The sequence below is a fragment of the Cannabis sativa genome, chromosome 4, assembly GCF_029168945.1.
Source record: "Cannabis sativa cultivar Pink pepper isolate KNU-18-1 chromosome 4, ASM2916894v1, whole genome shotgun sequence".
NCBI classification, from domain to species: Eukaryota; Viridiplantae; Streptophyta; class Magnoliopsida; order Rosales; family Cannabaceae; genus Cannabis; species Cannabis sativa.
Window position 1 is genome coordinate 42346171 of NC_083604.1, and position 21354 is coordinate 42367524.

At 32.7% G+C, this 21354-nt stretch overlaps 1 protein-coding gene across 1 annotated transcript; it reads left to right on the plus strand.

The window, feature by feature from the left end:
• Nucleotides 1-5465: 5465 nt before the first annotated feature.
• On the plus strand, nt 5466-7039 carry LOC133036937 (uncharacterized). Its single transcript, XM_061113717.1, has 2 exons — nt 5466-6198; nt 6441-7039. Exons 1-2 carry the CDS (start codon nt 5466-5468, stop codon nt 7037-7039), a joined length of 1332 nt encoding a protein of 443 aa, XP_060969700.1.
• The last annotated feature ends 14315 nt before the right edge of the window (nt 7040-21354 follow it).

Sequence of the window (21354 nt, forward strand, 5' to 3'; positions counted from 1 at the left end):
AGATCTTTGTCCTCATGATTATCATCTTGATCTTTTAATTCACCATCTTCATCGATGGGATTCTCATCAACATACTTCTCATTATGTTGATTTTTCTTGATAAGATGATTAGTCACTTTTGATGTATCTCCTACTACATATGCTTTCACATGTATAGTAAGAGGATCACGTTATCCATGGGAGTGTCCCCATTACGAGCACCAGGTTTTTTGACAGGGGTTCTCATGGCTACCATTATTGTAGTGTAAAATTATAGTATCCATTCTTTCTTTAGCTCTTAATGAAAGTATCAAAATCTTTATCGAGATTTTTGCAAGCCGATATAAAATATAATAAAGCTAAAGAAATAGATCAAAAATGAAGAGTGAGAGCAGAGTTTTTATGAGGTTCAAGGATTAAAGACCTCTAGTCCACGAGTTAATATTATTATATGGTTAGCCTATTTGATTTACATAAGTGTTTTGCCAAGACTCTAAACTCAAGAATTTGTTCTCCTGTATTCATATATAACCCTTTGCATGAGTGAGTTTTCTTATATTTATAGAGCTAGAATTCTAGTGCGTAAAACCTGCCCACTGATGAAGTAAATACAAAAAACATATTGACTTTGGGTTCATCTAGTGAAGCCTGACCCATGAGATATTGTTTTTCTAATGACGTGGATGCCATATCATGTTGATACCTACTATTGTGGATAATAAAGACACATAAATGCTTGATTGGTGACTAGTTCATTTCCTTATTTGGAATATTTGATTTTCGGACATGATCTTGGAAATTCCTGATATTGTAGGGTTTAGTAATAAATGAGTGAGATACAGAGCTAGATACTCGGATGTTTATTAACCATTCTCCTAGAAGCACTGCTTGATGCTATTTGAAGAGTTGTCGTGCTGGATGCTTATCTCGCCTGGACGAGACATCTATCCATCATCCAGATGGCTTGTCCTCTCTACGGATCAGGTCCAATATCTTGGTTGGGCCTATAATTGGGTATGTTGTAGCTGAATTGAACCATCTTTGAATTACACATGTCTTCTATCCAAAATTACAGATAATAGTAACAATGGCTTCTATTATTTTGGATTTCACGATATGAATGAGTCGAAGAGGGTAGAGAGTTCTACAAGTATGTCTTATATTTATATGTTAGAAAGTTAGACTGTATAAATATTGAAAAACTTGTGTATACATATAAATATTGTAAATGAGCTTTTTATGCTTATTTATAAAAAAGCTCATTAATTAATGTTGTCTAACACTATAATACATAAAAAGTTAGTGATATTCTATATATAATTATTAAATTAAAATAAATAAGATTTGATATACTTAATTGCAGTAATGTATGTAAGACACCTTGTGGTAATATTAGACATTAATAATGTGTTAGCATTTCTCACATAATTATCTTTTTATTCATAAAAGATATATGTATAATTAATATTTTTATTAATCATATTTATTTATTAAAAAAATTATTTTTAAGGGTGCTTCTATATTGCACTCCAAAATAGTGGTACACCAGTGCACAATTTTTGTGTTTTCAATATTCAAATAGTTTCAATAATAATTTTTTAGATCACAGTTCGCAATATATCTACTTAAGTCATCTTACAAAGTTTTGAGAAATACAAAATAATTTACAATTTAGAGAGTAAAATTCAAATAATTTATTTTACACTCGTATCAAATAAAAGAGACACGCGTACAATATATAGTTTGAACCTTATTTTGACGCGTTAAATTTTTTAAAATTTTTTACAATTTTAAAAAAATCTACCGAATATCTTAAATAACTAAGTTGTACAAGATCATCTAAAAAAATTAAAATTAAAATTATCCCCATGTCAAAAACTCGAATAAGTGCATTAGTGCACTTAGAGCATCTTCAATGGGAGGCATCATCTATAGTTGTTAAATGTACACTCATCATCTCAAAATATTACTTTCTTTTATTTTTTTTTTTTATTCTCATCCACATAAAATTTGATATTTTTTCCGCTAAAAGTACTCTAATAGTTGACAACTCTAAAAGTTGTCCCCTATGATCCCACACATATATATAAAAATTAAAGAACTTTTTTCTATTATAGCCCAAGGGTAAAAATATTACAAAAATACTATGGGTTGGCTATATAAATATTTATACAATCCAAAAAAAACAACCTCTGCCTTTACAATTGAAGCTGCACCAGAATTGCATCTGAGAAACGAAGCCAACCGCGACGGAAGGAGCTCGACAATAATGAAGCAACGTCAATAGACAAAGAAACACCATTAATTTTGTGAATCAACCTGAGAAGAAGAAAAATAACAAACCGAAAATCAACCAATACCTATTGATGAACGATTCAATAGGAAAAAAAACTAGTTTGAAACATAAACTCAATCCTGTAAAATAATTTAAATTCTATAAAACTAATTCCTCCTTAATTCAATGTACAGATTTAGAAGATGTAGACCTGTAACAAATAGATCTCGAGTTTCTAATCAATCTAAATCAAGTATAACCTAAAAAATATGTATCACTAGAGTAGCTAATATTCTAATTGTTGTATTAACATTATTTTCTTGAATTTTAATCTTGAAATTATTCAATACAAATCGAGACAATAAACTAAACTTGCATTCATCTCGTGTCATATATCTGACAATATTATTCTGATTTTTTATTTCTATGTAGTTGCATTACAGTTAGCTATCATTTTTATTGGCGCTCTAATAATTGATGTATTAATAATGACACACTAAGAAGGCTACACTATTTTTAGTCTTATTTGCAAGTATTTTATGTAGACAATACAATACAAGTTTATCATAAAAAATAATTCTAATTGGTCAGTTTGTTCATATTTTAACATTGTTTGAGTTCACATTAGTTTATAGTGTTCTTACAGTTGTTTTTTCACAAAATATTCTTAAACAACAACTCATTGTTCATCAATGCATTAATACTTTGTTAATTTTTTTTCTTAACGATGTCCAAGCACATTGTTCATAAATAGTTGCACGTACGTTGTTTATGAGTTACCTAATAGTTGTGTTACTGAAATATTATTATGTAAAAAATTGGAGTTCAAAATTGGCAATGCACGACTCATATAGAGAAAACTCTGTTGTGGTAAGTTTATTTATATTAAGTGGAGATTATTAGTTGCTTTAAGGTTGTAAAATAGATTCTTAACAACATATGTATTATTTTCAATACCTTGATCGGGATCAATTTTTTTATAGTTTTTTCATAGTTGACTGACCATGATTGAATTTTTAAAATTTAAAGAAATGGATGCAATTCTATTTCTGATACAGTTCAACGGGCGGTTTGATCAAGGAATGAATTACGTAAATTATTAAACTAGTGGTGAATTCATCTCAAGGGTTTGCAAATATGAAAGTTGAAACAAGTACTGGAATGCAATAAAGAAAACACTAACTGCAATTAAAATACCAAGTCAAAGAAGGTTACCAGCTATTGAGGATAAAAGACGATCCAAGCCTATTTTTCTACATCCAGGCAATTAGATAATAAAAGAAAATTTATTTGATTTTTTTTTTAACTTTTTTCAGAGTTCACATTTGCGGAAATGTTTTCATTGATACATTGTCTATATTATTGATTTTTAAATAGTCGTATAATACTTGATTTAGAGTTGTATGTCATATCATAAATATTAACAGAAATGTAAAGCATTAGCAATATTATATTTGATACATTAATGTAAATTTCTAAAAGCTTTCTTATTAAATTAACAAAACAGTTGAATCTTCAATATTTTCTCAATAGTTGATTGATAGTTGTATAACATATATATACATAACATATTAATGCAAAATTCAAGTAATGTATTCAACTAAATTCTTAGATTAATAATTAGTTAGGTTACGATAAGCATCCAAGGCTCTCTCTCTCTCTCTCTCTCTCTCTCTCTCTCTCTCTCTCTCTCTCTCTCTCTCTCTCTCTCTCTCTCTCTCTCTCTCTCTCTCTCTCTCTCTCTCTCGTTCAGCTCACGGGCTGGTGCTATGGCGAAAACTAGGGTGAGGTAGGGAAAGCTTCGATCGAAGCTAAAGAAACCTAGAAAGAGAGGACCTACCTCTACAGCGGATGTGCGAATGACTAAATCCATTGATGCAGTTATTGGTGTCGAACCAATTGAGTTTTCGGATGAGGAAAACGATGGTGAAAAGGAACAGGACAATGAATCGAACAGTGTGGAAAAGAATTCTGGCCTGGAGCAGAGTAGTGCAGATATGTTTCAGGCGCCTCTCTCCCCAAAGTCATCGTTGCAAGAGATCATAAGACAAGAAGAGGTTTGCAGGGATTTTGACTATTTCCTACAGGCCAATTGCAAATGCTATAATAGCGTTCAGCAAGGTAATCCTATAACTCCTCCCATTTTATGTTCTGATTCAGTGGTGAGGAATTTAGATTCATCTTTCAAGAACTCTGAGAGTAATAACAAGGTCAAAATTACTATAAAAGATATTGAGGATGAAGTTCATTTCTGGAGTTCTTCTATAGTTTGTTATGTCCTTGGTGCTAACCCACCATTGACAGTTATAGAAGGATTTATCAGAAGAATTTGGAAAGAAAAGGTTGATAGAGTAGGTACACTGTCATATGGGGTTTTCCTAGTGCGGTTCGACTCATTAGAAACCAGAGATGAGATTCTAAATGGGGGTTTGTGTTTTTCAACAATCGGCCAGTGGTGATGAAAGCATGGGATCCTGATGTTAATTTCAAAACAGAGGATATTAGATCAATTCCCATTTGGATTCAATTGCCGGATCTTGAACTTAAGTATTGGGGTGAGAGATCTTTGTTCAAAATAGTGGGCAATTGGAAAAGCCCTTGCAAGTGGATACCATGACAAAGGAAAAGCATAAATTGAACTACCCGAGAGTTCTCATTGAGGTCTCAATTCAGCAGGAGTTCCCGTGCGTGTCTCTTTTGAGGATGAGCATGGCTTTGATGTTTTTGCTAAAATTAAATATGAGTGGAAACCAATAGAATGTAACTATTGTAAAGGTTTAGGACACTCCACAATAGACTGTAAAAAGAAGCAAGGAGGTCAGCGGCAATGGGTGGTGAAAAACAATAAAAAGCCTGCTGTGAATGAAGCAGGCAGCAGTAAACAACAGGTAGACAATGAAGGTTTTCAACAAGTTAGTAAGGGGCCCAAGTCAAGAAGTATCTCAATAGCTGAAGAACCAAGTAGAACTAATCCGTATCAAGTGTAAGCAGATAATTTTGAAGCAGTTTCCACTGCAGAAGCACCAAATGTTCAGGCTATGGCTACAACTGAAGAAGGAACAGCTGATTTCATCAAGATTGGGCTCAACCAAGTTGCCACAGTAGAGAAAAACAAGACGAGGGGGAGATCCTCCTCGAGGAAATGAATAGAATAATTAGTTGGAACGTCCGAGGGATCAATGACCATAGCAAGCAAAATTTAGTCAAGAACATGGTACATGTTCATAAAGCCGGTCTTGTTGGTCTCCTCGAGATGATAGTTAAGGCTCCAAAACTTGGGGCCTTGTATGTAAATATGTTTAAGGGATGGTGTTTCACATCTAACATATCTTGGCATGATGGAGGTCAAAATATCGTGGCATGGAATCCTTGTAGCTTCTCGGTGAACAAACTCAAATGTACAAGCCAACTTATCCATCTTCAAGTATCAACTTTGTATGGTGAGGTCAGCTTCTTTACTACCTTTGTGTATGCTTTCAATGAGATAGAAGGTAGAAAGGAATTATGGGCAGATTTAAAGTTGCTAGCCACCCAAGAACCATGGATGGTTTTGGGAGACTTTAATGAAATATTGTTTAAGGAGGAAAGGGTGGGAAAAAGAGTTAAATTTTTGGCAGCAAATGATTTTATGGACTGTGTTAAGGCTTGTCAAATAGAGGATATCAAGTATAGTGGGAGTTATTATACTTGGAATAACAAACGACAAGGAAATGAGAGGATTTACTCAAAGATTGCTCGGGTTCTTGCTAACCAACGGTGGATGGACAGTTTTACAATATCAGAAGCATTGTTTTTAGCAGAAAAACTCTTTGATCATACCCCTGCAATTATCTCTTTGTATCATGAAACACTTAATGGGAAAAAACCCTTTAAGTATTTCATGTGGACTTCTCATCTACGATACTCTGAGATAGTTAAAGGTGTTTGTAATCAAAGAGTGAAAGGCAATAAAATGTACCAAGTTGTTTGAAAACTGAAGGGACTCAAAGTGGCATTTAAAGATCTTAACCGAAAGCATTACTCCAATATTCAGGTGACAACAGATGAAGCAAGGAAAGAGTTGCTTGAAGTACAATGAAGCTCCAAAATGATCCTTTGAATGTTGAACTTATTAACAAGGAGGCTGCTACCCGATCCAAATATGCTTAGCTTTTGAAGGGGCTCAATTCATTCTTGTATCAAAAAGCTAAGCTAAGTTGGGTTACAAATGGAGATGATAATACATCTGTTTTTCATGCTATCATCAAAGAGAGGAGAAGAGCAAACAACATCCTATCAATTGAAGATCAAAGAGGAGTAAGAACAGATAATCCAGGGGAAATTTTTGAGGCCTTTCTTTCATTTTATTACAGTTTACTCAGTTCTAAAATGGAAAACAAGTCCAAGATCAAGGCAGGAGTTATGAAACTTGGTCCTCTTGTCTCTAAATCTCAGGCAGAATTCTTGATGAAGGAGTTCTTCAAAGAAGATGTTAAGAAGGTTGTTTTTTCAATTCCTGTTGTGAAGGCTTCTGGTCCAGATGGCTTTACTAGTTGCTTCTTCCAAGACAATTGGGATTTAATTGGAGATGACATTTTAGAGGCTATCCTCTCTTTTTTGCATACAGGTCAGATCCTTAAAGAAATTAACACTACTGTTTTAACACTTATCCCCAAATGTAAGTGTCCTAATTCAGTTAGTGATTTCAGACCTATTGCATGTTGTAATGTTATCTACAAAGTTGCTACTAAGCTAATTTGTTCCAGATTGAAAGTCATCTTGCCTGAGCTTATAGCGCAGATTTAGGGGGGATTTGTTTCTGGCAGATTTATTGCTCATAACATTATGATCTGCCATGATTTAATGAGGCACTATGGAAGGAAAAACTCAAAGGCAGGATGTATGATTAAACTTGACTTGCAGAAAGCATATGACACTCTGGATTGGGACTACTTGGAAGAAATGCTTCATGCTTTCCATTTTCCTGATAAATTTGTCTAGTTGATTATGATTTGTGTTTGCACTCCGAGATACTCTCTTATGTTCAATGGCTCAATGCATGGGTATTTTGAAGGGAAGAGAGGGCTAAGGCAGGGGGACCCCATGTCTCCATTACTTTTTGTGCTAGGTATGGAGTATCTTTCAAGAATAATGTTGAAGATAGGAGCTAGACCTGATTTCAAATTTCATAATAGATGTGCTGAATTGAAATTGAATCACTTGATCTTTGTTGATGATGTCATACTCTTTTGTCATGGTGATTACAAGAGTATCTATTATATGGTCCAAGGGTTAAAGCTCTTCTCAGCCTCTTCTGGATTGAATCTGAACCCTAATAAATCAGCTTTTTACTATTGTAGTATGGATGGCAATGAGGTACAACGTATTGTTGATTGTTCAAGCTTTAGCGAGAAGGAAGTACCTTTCAAATATTTAGGTATTCCTATATGTGCTAACCGAATTTCAGGGAAAGAATGTACGGTGCTAGCAGACAAAATGACAGCCCGAATCAAAGTATGGAGCTCCAAGACCTTGTCTTTAGCTGGAAGGGCTATTCTTGTAAACTCTGTACTAATGTCAATCCATTCCTATTGGAGTCAGATCATGGTATTGCCAAAGAGAACACTTAGAGATATTGAGGCTATATGCAGAGCTTACTTATGGAAAGGACATCATGTGACACAAGGCTCTGGACCAATTGCATGGGATTCTGTATGTCAACCAAAAGCAGTAGGGGCGATTGGTTTGAGGAAAATAGCAGAGTGGAACACTGCAGCAAGGACAAAGTATGTTTGGGCAATTGCGAACAAACAAGATAACATGTGGATCAGATGGGTTCACTGTGTATACATCAAAGATGAGAACTGGTGGGATTACCAAGCGCCAATGCAAGCAAGCTGGTATTGGAGGAAATTGATTAATGTGAAAAATCAAGTCAAAGCTACTATGGATATACAACAGTTTGCTGCTGCTAACTACAAAATATCCAATGGTTACAAAGCTTACAGCCCCAATCCTCCCAAAGTTAATTGGAGCCATGACGTATGGAATAGATTGAATATACCTAGACATAGCTTTTGCTTATGGATAGCTATACAGGATAGGCTTAGAACAAGAGACAGGTTACACAGATTTAAGATTATTGATGAAGATTTCTGTTTGCTTTGCAAGAACCAAACTGAAACTTCTGAACATCTTTTCTTCTCTTGTCCTTTCTCTATTCTTTGTCTTCCCTTTGTGAAATCATGGTTGGGATGGAATGCTGAAACTTCAACACTTATAAGATTGATAAGGTGGTGGAAAGAACAAAATTCAACAAGTTTAAAAAAGCTATGTACACAGCTTCAGTTGCTGCTCTCGTGTACCATCTGTGGAAGAACCGAAATGATGTATTGTGGAATTCAGGACAACAAACACCAGAACAAGTAGCAAACTCGATCAAGGTGGCTATGAAGAACCGAATATCCTGCACTTGGCCAAACAAAGTGTAGCCGGCGGATGAAGATTTGTTTTTGAGATTATAGAAATAATTTTGTAACTAATATAGGTGTTTGAAAAGTTCACAAAGGAAATGTATAGATTGATATTCAGGTCTTCATTTGAAAGTCCTAATAGGTTGTAAATTGTTATTTGGAGTAATAAAATTCATGATTGATTGATCAAAAAAAAATTAGTTAGGTTGCATAATAGTTGTTTTATAATTAAATCAAACATTATATATATCGGCATAATCGAAAAATACGTACAAAAACACAAGCAAAAAAATATCATATAATACCTTGTCTCAAACAAATATAGTAAAATTTGTTTAATATAAATTTTTGAGTGATCTATTTAACACTACAAAAACAAGTGTCAATAATTTAGTTCGAATCTTGAGTGAAATTCATTTTATTACAATCCCCCATACAATCAAAACTCATAATCAAAGTGAACTATTCAACACTAAAATGAATGTAATGACTAGCAATGTTTGCCCAAAATTTCTTCACATTGGACTATTGCACCTCTCTTAATAGAAGATCATGAACCACTTGAAGGTAGAATTTACACAAAAGAATGTCTAAAAATTTACCAAATTTCGTAGCATGAAACAAAGCCTTGACATTTTTTGAAAGAGTAACATTAAGCTTCTCAATGACATTGTAAGTGCATGCAACTCCAGGCCACTTTCCATTTATGGTGATCAAATTCAGGGTACTTGTATTCCCATTCTAGAAATTAAATAATAAAAATATCAAAATAAAAGTAAATGGTAAATACGTTGTAAACAAACTACAATACAACTATTAACAAATAATACCATACCAAACCTAAACCTAAAACAATAGAATTACTCATTACAAAATAAAATCTAAAATGAATAGAAAAAAAAAATACAACAACGAACAACTATTTATGTCGAAAAAACTAAAAAATAATCTAAATCTAACAATATTCTAAATCAGTAAACCTACCACCAATATTACAACAAAATAAATATAATATATAAATTCTTAGAATCAAAAGCACATGTAAAAATACTAAAATGAACAGAGACAATTTTTAAATTAGGAAAAAATAGAAAAAAAATTGAGACGAAACTTTAAGAATTTCATTGACATTCTTCTTCCCTTTTTTAACTTTTGGTATAGAACTCTTATTACCTTCGTTCATCTTCACTTTTTTCTTCAAAGGACAACCTTCATATTTTGTTACTAGTTCAACAAAATTTTCGTCGGAGTCATCATCTTCCACAATAACCCGTTTATCTTTATTTTTTTTTTTGCCAAAGATTTCACACCCATTACTATAGATTTAGAACTTTTATAAATAGGCTTCTTGATAGTGGATTTTTTCACAGATGGAGATGGTGACAACTATTAATTATATAGAATTTGATAGGAAAAAAAATTGAATGAAAAAACGTGGGCTGGAGTTTCAATGGAAGTTAGAGATCACAGGGGAGCAATTTTTTGGAGAGGAATATTATTTTGATCGTGGTGAAATGATTTAAAATGAAACTGAAAATAAAAAAATGAAAAGAAGAATTGAAATAAACTAGAAAAAAGGTATAGAAAAGAGAGGAAAAAAATAGTTGAGTTCCATTGTTCTTGTCATTGTAGAACAATGTCATCAATACTTTTATGATTTATGTGTGTAACATGTATTTTGGTAAATAAAACAATAAAATGGGTATAAAAGTTTTTTACCATTGTGAAGGTAAAATTGTAATAAAAGTTGGATTTTGTATTCTTCATGTAAAAATTTCACAATTAAATTAATTATTTTTTTTTTTGTAAAAAGTTATATATATATAAATATATTTTTAAAAAAGAAATGTCACATGGGTGTGGTCTTATTTGAGCAACACTATATTGATGAAATTGATATTATAGGAACTTGGACCAAATTGTACATGTGATAAGATCACTCCACTAAGCAACTTCGTTGGAGATGTTCTTAAGGTACACTAGTGTTATAAGTTCGTCTATGTCGTGCTGGCCCGACTCGTATTTATTCGTGCTTTTTTAAAAACGGGTCATGCGGTGCCGTGCTACTATAAAATATGAGTCGTACTGTATTGTGCCAATATTTTTAAAGGGTAGGCCCGGCATGACCTGTAGACCCAGTATTTTTCGTGTCGTGCTCAGATTCGTGTTGTGTTTTATTCTTATCGGCCCGTATTTCTTAAATAGGTCAACCCATTTTTATATCCAAACTTAAATTCGTACTTTACTTTTATATATATATATTTTTTTTTTACAGTAACTAAATTATATGTATATTTCAAAGTTTTAATTATATGTATATAACTTTCGAATAATATTTTTTAGATAATCATATAAAAAATTATTAATGAACTAAAATATTTATTGTAAATACTCAAATGTTTATATCACACCTTATAAATAAATTAATATATAATTTTAATTTTCGTGTTTTAATAGTCTTAATTATAGAATTATAGTATTCAATATTATAAGTTTTATTATTATTTTATACTTATTTATAATTGATAAATTTATATCTTATTATTATTATGAATAAATTATAAGGTTTTTTAATATGTAGTGTCGTGTTTTTTTGGCTTATTGTGTGTTATGCTTTTCTTGCTAGTTTATCCGTGCTTATATGTGGTACCTTTCGTGTTTTTCATACCGCGTGTCGTGCTTAAAGACATATTTTTCGTACCGTATTGGACTAATTTGTAGCATCATATAGTGTCCTATATCCAAACCTATATTTTTCTGTGCCTAGCTAGTCATGCTCGTACCTTCCGAGCTCATCCCAATTTCATGTTGTGTCGAAAAATCGCACCCATATTTTCCCATTTTTTACTCTATGCTCCTTTTAACAAATGTGGGTTTGGTGGCACTTGGCAGAGGCCAAGCTCGTCGATGAGATTAATTATGAGGGTACGTGAAATAAAAAATTAAAATTGAAAGTTGAACCAGACCCTACCGTACCCTACCCTTATCCTACCTATATGTAGTTTTAAATTTTCTATTATATTGGAAGAATTTGAAGTGGCTGGCTAAATATTGGGGCAGAAAGAGGAAATTAAAAAAAAAGAGAGAGAATCATATAATTAAGTAGCTATATACGTAAACATGAAACTGGACCATCTCACTAAAAACACATTCGTTTATATTCTTTGGAAATATAATTTCAACATTGAATTTTCACATCTGTGGCTGGATGAAATGGACCATCTGTAATAAATACAAAACGGTGTGTGCTCATAACTGTGTTTCAATCTTATTCTTCTTCTTATTGCCTTATATATCTTACCTGAATAAATATTATTAAAGAGAATGATGATCTTTTAATAAACTGATATAAACTTTCTTTATCTAACATATGGGTAGTTCTATAGCTTTACCCTATGTTTATTTTCTCCTACACTTTCATTTTATTTATCCATTGAAATAACTTATTTATTGGAATAAATGATGTTATATAAGTCTATTTTTGCTCCCACGTGGACGTCTTTCTCTCTCTCCGAATTGACAGCAAAACAATGGATTTTTAAATAGCCTCTGAAATTATAATACACACTTTGCAACTTGATTCTTATTTATTTATTTTGACAAATTAGTCTCCTAATCTCAAAGTTCTTCTTTTTGTTTTTTTTTTATTTGCTGAATCTCCTAATGTCATAGTTAAAAGACCAAATTTATCAATGTAAGTTATAACTCAAGATAATCCATCAAAAAAGTTATAACTCAAGGTAAACTATATAGAAGAGCCCATGGCACTAGTAGCTAGCCAGAGGATTAAATAAATTTATTGAAAAAGGATAAGAATTTTTATCAAATTTTGATGTCTTAATTCATGTCTAGCGCCAACAAACGAATGTACTATTATTTAAACATTTTTTGGTAAACCATGAGAATTATTGAAAAAATTTCATTACATATCTCTTTTAATTTTATTTTTATTTCTTTTAATTAAAATTTTGCCTTTAGTATTTTTTCACAAACCTACACATCCATCTAAAAAAAATATAAATTTGTTATGTTTAAAATTATATATCAATGATGTGAATGTGTGAGAATAATTTAGATACAATAATTATATAAAAAAAATATATATATTTAATTAAATTTTATTTAAAATCAAATTTGATTAAGATATATATATATATGGGCATGCTCTTAATGGGTATTACTTATGAATGGACATTCTATTATTAGCCATTGGATCAAATCTAATGGTTGATATTTATAGCTATAAATTAAAATTTTAAATTAAATATTTTTTATTTTAACCTATTACCTAATGACATGGAAGTCATTTTTTATATCTATTCTTTCTATTTTTGTCCTCATTCCATATATACATTAATACATTAATACTTTACAATTTAATTATGGTAATTTAAAAACTTAATTACACCTTTAAACCTCACCACAACAAATATTTCCATTCTAAAATATATATTTTTTTTTTGAAAAGGCATAACATATATTATAAAATACATAATAATTTATCAATATAAAAAAATATTAATTACAATTAATTATTTAGCCTATATTGTAATAACATATTTTTCTTATAATTTTTTAGTTTAAATTTTAAAAATTTAAGTTTCTATAATAATATTATAATTAATTTTGTTTTATAAGATATGAAAACAATTTTTTTTCTTACTTATTTTTATAATTAAGTAATTCTTGTATTAAATGAAAATTTTAAGAGTTTGTAATTTTTGGGGTGGTTAGTCTTACATCATTATTTGGTAATCTATATTAATTATTGCTTTAGGTAAACTATAAAAAAGAGAATTTATATATATAAAAAAAAGTACAAAAGAGAGGAATAAAATAAAAGTGGCAGTGCTATAAAATTTGGATCATCGTATATTGGATATTTGTAATAGCAACAAATGTCTTTTACTTTTTTTATTTAACTTTTCTTATTTGGTTTCATAGAGTTTGACATTAGTAGATAACTATTTTCTCTCTCATAAAATATGATGTTTGTTGACACAATTTTTAGCCAACAACCAAATCACAAATACAATATCACTACAAAAAAGACCATCTTTAGTGACAACCTTTTAGTCACAATAAAAAAAATTTGTGACTAAATGTGACTTTTAGTCGCAACAAAATATTGTGATTAAACATAGTATTTAATTATAAGTTGTCACTAATTTAATTTTAGTCACAACAAGTATTGTGACTAAAAATACATATAGTCACAACATATTGTGATTTTTGTGACTAATACTTTTAGTCATAAACTTTTTAGTCACAACGTAGAAATGACAATTTATAATTAGTTATAACTTTTTTACTTTTAGTCACAAGTTTTGTTGTGGCTAAAAGTATGATTTTTTGTTGTAATAATAATTTTATAATTTTATAATTTGTGATTAAATATTTTTATTTTTTATTAAGTAAAATAAAGTAATTTCTAAAAATAATTTCTCAAAATCATCATTCTCTATAATTAAAAAAGGAAATATATTTTTTTCTTTTAAAAAAAAAAATAAAATAACTTGTTGGTAACCTACTCTAGCAAGTCACTAAATTGCCACCTCATCAATTTTTTTAGTACCCATTAATGGGTATTACCCATTAAGAAATAATCCATATATATATATATATATATACATATTTATATATATAAAAAAATTATTTTTCAACTTCTCTCGTAATTGTATTACCACTAAATCAATTACATCTTAACAACACTTTATAATAAGGTTTGAGTATACATATTTTATACATTTCACTTTTCAGATTTGTACAATTACAATTTTTCAAACCACTTAGCAATGTTAATCTGACTAAGAACCACTATAAAAAAAAATTGATACTTTTAGTGATAACTTTTTAGTCACAACATAATTTTTTTGTGACTAAATGTGATTTTTGGTCACTACAAAATGTTACTTATGACTAAAACATAATATTTTGCTACAAGTTGTCACTAATTTAATTTTAGTCGCAATAAGTATTGTGACTAAAAATACATTTAGTCACAACAAATTGTAATTTTTGTGACTAATACTTTTAGCCACTGACATTTTAGTTACAGCATAGGAACTATGATTTATAATTAGTCACAATTTTTTCACTTTTAAAAGTAAGATTTTTTGTAGTAAACTTTCGGCCATATCTCTATAATTTTATTTTTAACAATTTCTTGTGTTAATTTAAGAGGAGTGCTACTCTCAACCTCCTATTACAACATCCACGCTTAAAAACACATACCAGAATATTTCTTTTCAATTTTTTTTTCACGGTGGTGTTCGCTATGCTTACAACATTATTCCTATAAATTTTTGAAAAATTTCAAATAGTTTACAGTGCCGAAAATACGTTTAAAGTATTTTAAACGCGCGTGGTAAACTAGAATATTAGGAACTCTGTTTTCGGCACTGTAAACTATTCAAAAAATTTTAAAAATTTACAGGGATGATATTATAACTATAACGAATATCGCTATAAAAAAAATTTGAAAAAAAATATTCGGACATGTAATTTCGAACATAAAAATTAATTAAGAGATTATAATAGGAGTTTATAATTAGCACTCCTCTTAATTTAATTTCTCAATTCTTTCATTTTTGGAACAAAGAACATCATTTTGAGCACTCCAATTTTTTTTTTTTTGAAAACCGAGCCTTCCAATTTATTAGTAAAAAGATAATTGGTAATTCCCATTTTTTTTTCTGAAGTAATTACCCAATTATTGATTAGCTAGATAGAAATTAGAAATTCGGTCTTTCAATTGGATTTCTTTCACTATTGCCTTTTTATCTGATTCGGCTCTATTACTATTATCATGTAATAAATTTTCTCCAACTTATCAATTAATAAAATTGGTAAGATTTAATATTGTAATGTTATAATTAAATTGGTAAGATTTATTATTTTTATGTAGTAATTATAATACAATTCCAAGCTTGCTCAAAAACACTAGCTATATATGCATGCATATACAATAATATCCATTAAAAAATGATTCATATATATAATATATATTTATATATATCTATGTTCTTGATTATTTATGAAGATACTGCAAGTTTGCACAATAATTTGTAAGTACCCTAATCAAGACATTGCATTATATTTACCGTACATAGAACAGTACAAATGACTAATTATTAGTTGGCTACATACACACAAGTACTATTAATTATTAATATTCTTCTACCATTATTATATATGATACAGTATACATTATTATATATTAATCAAACCAAATAATCTTCAGTGTACATACTTCATCTCTCCCAATTCACTTATTCAGAAAAAGACAATATATAATATTTGTGCTTATATAAAAAGTATTATCAGTGAAAGATATTATAAGATGGCATAACTATGATTATGAGAACCATAATTCAGATATTTAATATACATAGATATAATTAATGATCAACACCTACCAATCATATAGTACTACCTTTCCCTAAAAAATAATAATGTAAAGCTAGCTTATATTTGCTATTTAGCTATATATAGACTAAATTATATATTATTATTATTATTATTATTATTATTATTATTATTTTGTGAAGAAAAGTGTGGATTGAACTTGGGAAATCAACTTTTTGGAACTTGGAAGTTGATGTGATTAGATTGATAACTTTTATGCAAACAATTATTAATTGTGTTTAACTCACGAAATTTCACAAACTCATAACTCCCTTCTTCTAGTGAAATTATAGAAAAGCTAATATAATTGCGTAAAGTTAACAAATTAAATACAATTGGGTACAAAGTGCATTAACAAAACAGTACAAAACATTATCATATTATTCATGAGAATGAATTTGGAAAATTTTTATTTTTAATGATTTTTTTTAGCAAAGTTTATGTTAATCTAAAAACTTTTTCTAGTGACATGGACATTAATATTTGACACATGACATGAAAGATGACGTCAGCTAAATAGACCCGAGTCATAGCAATCAACTTGGGAGGGGAGCCTAGCCCTACGCCTAGCTTGACTCCGGGAGCTGTAGGAAGGAAGTTTAGACTTCAATAACTTGAATCAAACTCATTATCTTTTAGTATTTTATACCATGAAGACATGGAGCAACCTAATTCAAGGTGCGGGAGCTGAAATTACACAAACCTGCAAAACTAGAAGCCAATCTGAGCACTTAGGGTTTCCACCCGGGGCCTAGGTTGACATCCTCAATTAGGATTTTAGTTTCTGGGACCGTCTTAGTGAAAAGTGGCCAAAACTTGCATTAAAACATGGACTTGACATACCACAGACATATTTGAGGCATTAGAATCAAATTCAAAGTAAGTTGAGTTTTGAGAACCCAGGGCCTTGAGCCCCCAGCACACAGGTTGACAATCAGTCAATCTGGGCGCCTTCAAATCATCTGATCAGAGATCCAATTTTTCAAATTGAATCTATCTTCATCAAAAATAGGAAAATAGGTCCTTCCAGAGGAAAAACAACATGTTCAGGGCACAAATAATAGGGCCTAGCGCCCATGTTGACACCTAGGGCTGACCCTGCGTCCAGGTTGACAATTTGTCAACCTAGGCCACAAAAAATGGAGTTTTCCTAGAATTATTTCGAGCATCATCTCTGTTTTCAGAAAAATATTGAGATCAACTATTTTCAGGGACCAAATGGAACTTCCAAAGGGGAAAAAGAGGGACCCAACGCCCAGGTTGACACTTGGTACTGGGCCTTGCACCCAGGTTGACATTTTTTCAACCTGGGCTGTTTCTTTTTCAGATCAACGAAAATTGCTCCGGGCATCTTCACCGTCATCAGTAATAATGAAGAACTAAGTAAACTTGGGGAGAAAAACACAAACTCGAGTCCCTAGAAACAGGTCCCAGCACCCAAGTTGACATGGTGCTGGGCCTAGCCCCCAGGTTGACAATCAACCTGAGAAGCAACCTTCAATTCCTCGAATGCCAAATTTGATGCAACCATTGAATTTGGAATGGTCAAAAATGGGGGGAGAGGCCTTGTCCTCAAGTTTAGAATCCTTGAAAGTATCAAAAATAAAATCACAGGAGCTTGGTTTAAAGGCCCCAGTGCCTAGGTCAACATTTGGCTTGGTTCGCTGGGTCCTGCTTATCCAATTTGATGTCGTTTTGACTGTTCATCAAGTTTTTCACAAGAGCAATGATCCATGAAGTAAGATTAATCAAATTCTCAACTTTAATTTTGGCTCAACCGGAAGCGGAAAGTTTCGAGTCTTCAATTTCTTCAAAACAGCAACATCTCCGAAAATGTGTGACCAGCTTCACCAAAACATATAAAAGGACTAAGGGGTGTAAAACCATCACTTAGGCATCTCAAAGGACTTCCCTTTGACATTTCTACACTTTTATAGTGCCCGGGCTCACATCTGATATTAACCTAGGCACTAGATGTTAACCTGGGCGCTAGATGTTAACCTGGGTGCTGGAACTTGAACTACCTAGAGTTAAACATCCATAACTCACTCATTTTTCATCCGATCTATGTGATTCAACTTGAGTTTTGAAGCTATTTAAGCCTTTTATCAAGTCATGTATCACACACTAGTCTAAATTCTATCGTCGCCAAAATTTACCCCCATGGGATTTATAAAAATAAGCTCTGGGTAACTCGCGGCGGGACCCGCCAGACATAAAAAATTAGCCATCACTACCAAAAGCTAATTTTTATCATTAGATCATCATCAACGGTGAAAAACACTTTATTTGTTGTTTATCTCCTATTTTTGTGGGCCTTTTTCACCTATAAAAGGAGAGCTCCCTTAGTTCTTTTTTTACATTCAGAAAACTACCTACAAGATTAGAGCTTCTCTCTCTAGACTTTCTCTTTCTAGAGTTTAAAGTTTCTTATACTTAAACTATTGGTATAATTATTATCTCGTGAGAATTAAAACTCAAAGTAGACATAGTCCCATTACTATCGCGACATAGGGGGTGAACTACTATAAATTGTTGTGTCTCTCTTAGTAATTACTTTTTACTTCTTATTCTTGCCAATCTAGCGAGTATGTGTGGCTTAGAAGTCTAGTCCAGATTTTTAAGTCAATATTTTGGTGCTTTCATTAAGAGCCACAACTCAAGAAACTCACTAAGTCAAGATGGTTGCAACACGTTCTACAAATATTGACAGATAGACTCCAACACCTGGCTAGTCAACTGGGGACACACCAGTTGATAGAGTTGCTCCCAAGACTACTCATTCACCCTAGGAACCATGAGCTGTCCTTGGAACCATCTTCTCATCCTCTCCACAAGGCCACAACCAGTAGCTCCCAAGACTGGCACCAATGACCAGATCCCACTTGGGGAGCCACATGTGGAGATAGAAGACCATGAGGATGCCAATCATTAGGTAGCTCAACTCAACCAAACTGTGGCTAACTTGCAACTACAGTTGCGAGGCTCTCTAAATAAGCAACACGAACAATTTCAACACTGATTTGTGGAAAACGGAAAAGAACATTGAAAGCCAACGTGTTGAGTAGGAATAACAAAGAGCTAACCTGTCTCATCAAATTTGACAGGCTTATCGCTCTAATTGTGGAATTAATTCCTAGAGAGATATTTTCGAGTTATTGAGAGAGACACCCCGTCGACCAGCTGGTCACGTTGGAACTAGTGTCCAAGGTGAAACCTTGAATGCTCAGAATACGACCACTACACCTGGTAACCGAGTAGGCACTAAGGAAACACCAAATAGAGAGCTCTCGGGAGGGAAAGTACCTTCGATCAAGAGCTCAAAATGAGTCAAGCTAGAGGGCGCCAACCAATGGGTCCTCCACCTGATGTTGAACGACCTCGCAACAATGAGAGAACCAATATCACTCCTCCACCAAGTCCTCCTCAACATTCTCAAGAGACCAGGCCTCGAGACCCTGCAAGGGGAAAGGGACCTGATACTCAACCCGAAGGAAGTAGTAGGAGACAATGCTTTGAAATTAGAGGCTACAAAATCCAGCAAGTAAGGACCAATGAGTTGCTTCATACTCAGAGTTACTTTTGAGATGAAAGAGGGGAGTTGTGCTATTACTTTTCCTGTGGCCCTGATGGCCAATAGTACGAGTACTTTTTTCGCGTACATGGAGAGGAATTAAACTTGAGTGACAAATTCAATTCTCTTCACACTTGTGATCCTGCTGAAGACTACTTTGAGGGAAGTAGCCACTATAATGTTCCAAATGAACAATCTCACAGTGGGTCGTCCTGAAAAGATTCTAAGTTCATGATCGACCTGGAAGACAAAGAGACATGCGTGAACTCTTGAATAAAAGAAGAATGGTGGACGTGGGAACTTCTAGAGAAGACCCTATCTGGGTGGCGGAATCTCCATCTGGGACGCAGACCACCATTCACAGGGTCAATTAGGCAGAGTTTGACACCTTGACTGCTTCAGTGAAGGGGATCACAACACCTAAGTTGTTTGAATTTGAGCTCGATAGAGAACAACGCTCACCACTCTGTGAAAGAATCAAAGCCCTTCCCATTCCTCCAAAGTTCAAGAATCTTTCCTAGCATCAATGCACTGGGAAGGAAGATCCACTGTCTCACATCCACTACTTTGAAGTGAAGAGTGTGAGAAACGAAGTCAAGTGTAGAATCTTTCCTCCTACACTGACAGGCCTAGCACAACGGTGGTACCTTAAGTTCTCTTAGATTAATAGACTCGTGGAAAGATCTAGTGGATGCTTTCGGTAATTAGCTTTCTCCTTCCCGGCTGTGTTAGATGGAGTCCAATGATTTGGTGAACGTTAAGTAATAGGAAAACGAGCCTCTTAAGGACTATATCCAACCGTTTTTAAAGGCAGCCGCTAAGACCAAAAGTCTTAGCGAGGATGCAAGGGTTATGTCACTCGCAGCCAAGCTTCAGGGGATGAGTCCTCTATTGGTAGACCTTCATCTCAAGGCAGTATACACTAGGATTAACTTCTTAGAGAGAGTAGACAACTTTATCAAACTTGAAAAAGCCACCACCCGAGCTAACAACTCAAAGGGTGGCAAGAAGAAGGCACTAGACACTGAAGCCCCTGCTATTGAGGCACAGGGTAATGGGAAAAAGGGAGGTTTGAATGGAGGAAAGAGAGCATACAGCACTGGCAAGCAAGGCAAGTCCCCTGGAGGATATAAGCCTAAAATTGGGGGCAAGCCCTTGAGAGATTATGAACCTTGCATGAATGATCATTTTCCATTAGAACTTTACCTCCATTAATTGATTTATAGTCAAAAAATGACTCTGGACTCAGACACATGTGATAAGTGCATCTAGAGTCAAGAATCCACTCCCTGTTCATTGAAGATTTTGAGATAGAGAACAATTCTCCATCTATTTAGAATTCATCACTATCCTTTGCGATTGCAGCAAAGTCCTTCCCGTGATGATGATGTTAGTTGTCCTTCCTATCTCCATTGTGAGATTTGTTGAAGCCTTGCTGCTATGTACTTCTTGCAAAGTCTTTCCAAGTGTTCGGAACTTCCACAGAAGTAACATTTACAAGTTTCCTTCTCCCTAGACTTCAATTTTTATTGGGAGTGTTGATGTTTACTCTTCAAGCTTACTTTCTTGGGTGATCTTCCTCTTGCCAAATACACTTCATCTTACATTCCTTCTCCAACCTTAATTTGAAATCCTTTGAATTCAGTGTGACAAGTGTTGGAATTTAT

Bases quoted from the DNA above. Each gene is read 5' to 3' on its own strand.
- LOC133036937 (XM_061113717.1), top strand. From the start codon at position 5,466: ATGGTACATGTTCATAAAGCCGGTCTTGTTGGTCTCCTCGAGATGATA. The intron at 6,199-6,440 runs GCAATAAAATGT...TGTATCAAAAAG, and splicing joins TTGTAATCAAAGAGTGAAAG to CTAAGCTAAGTTGGGTTACA.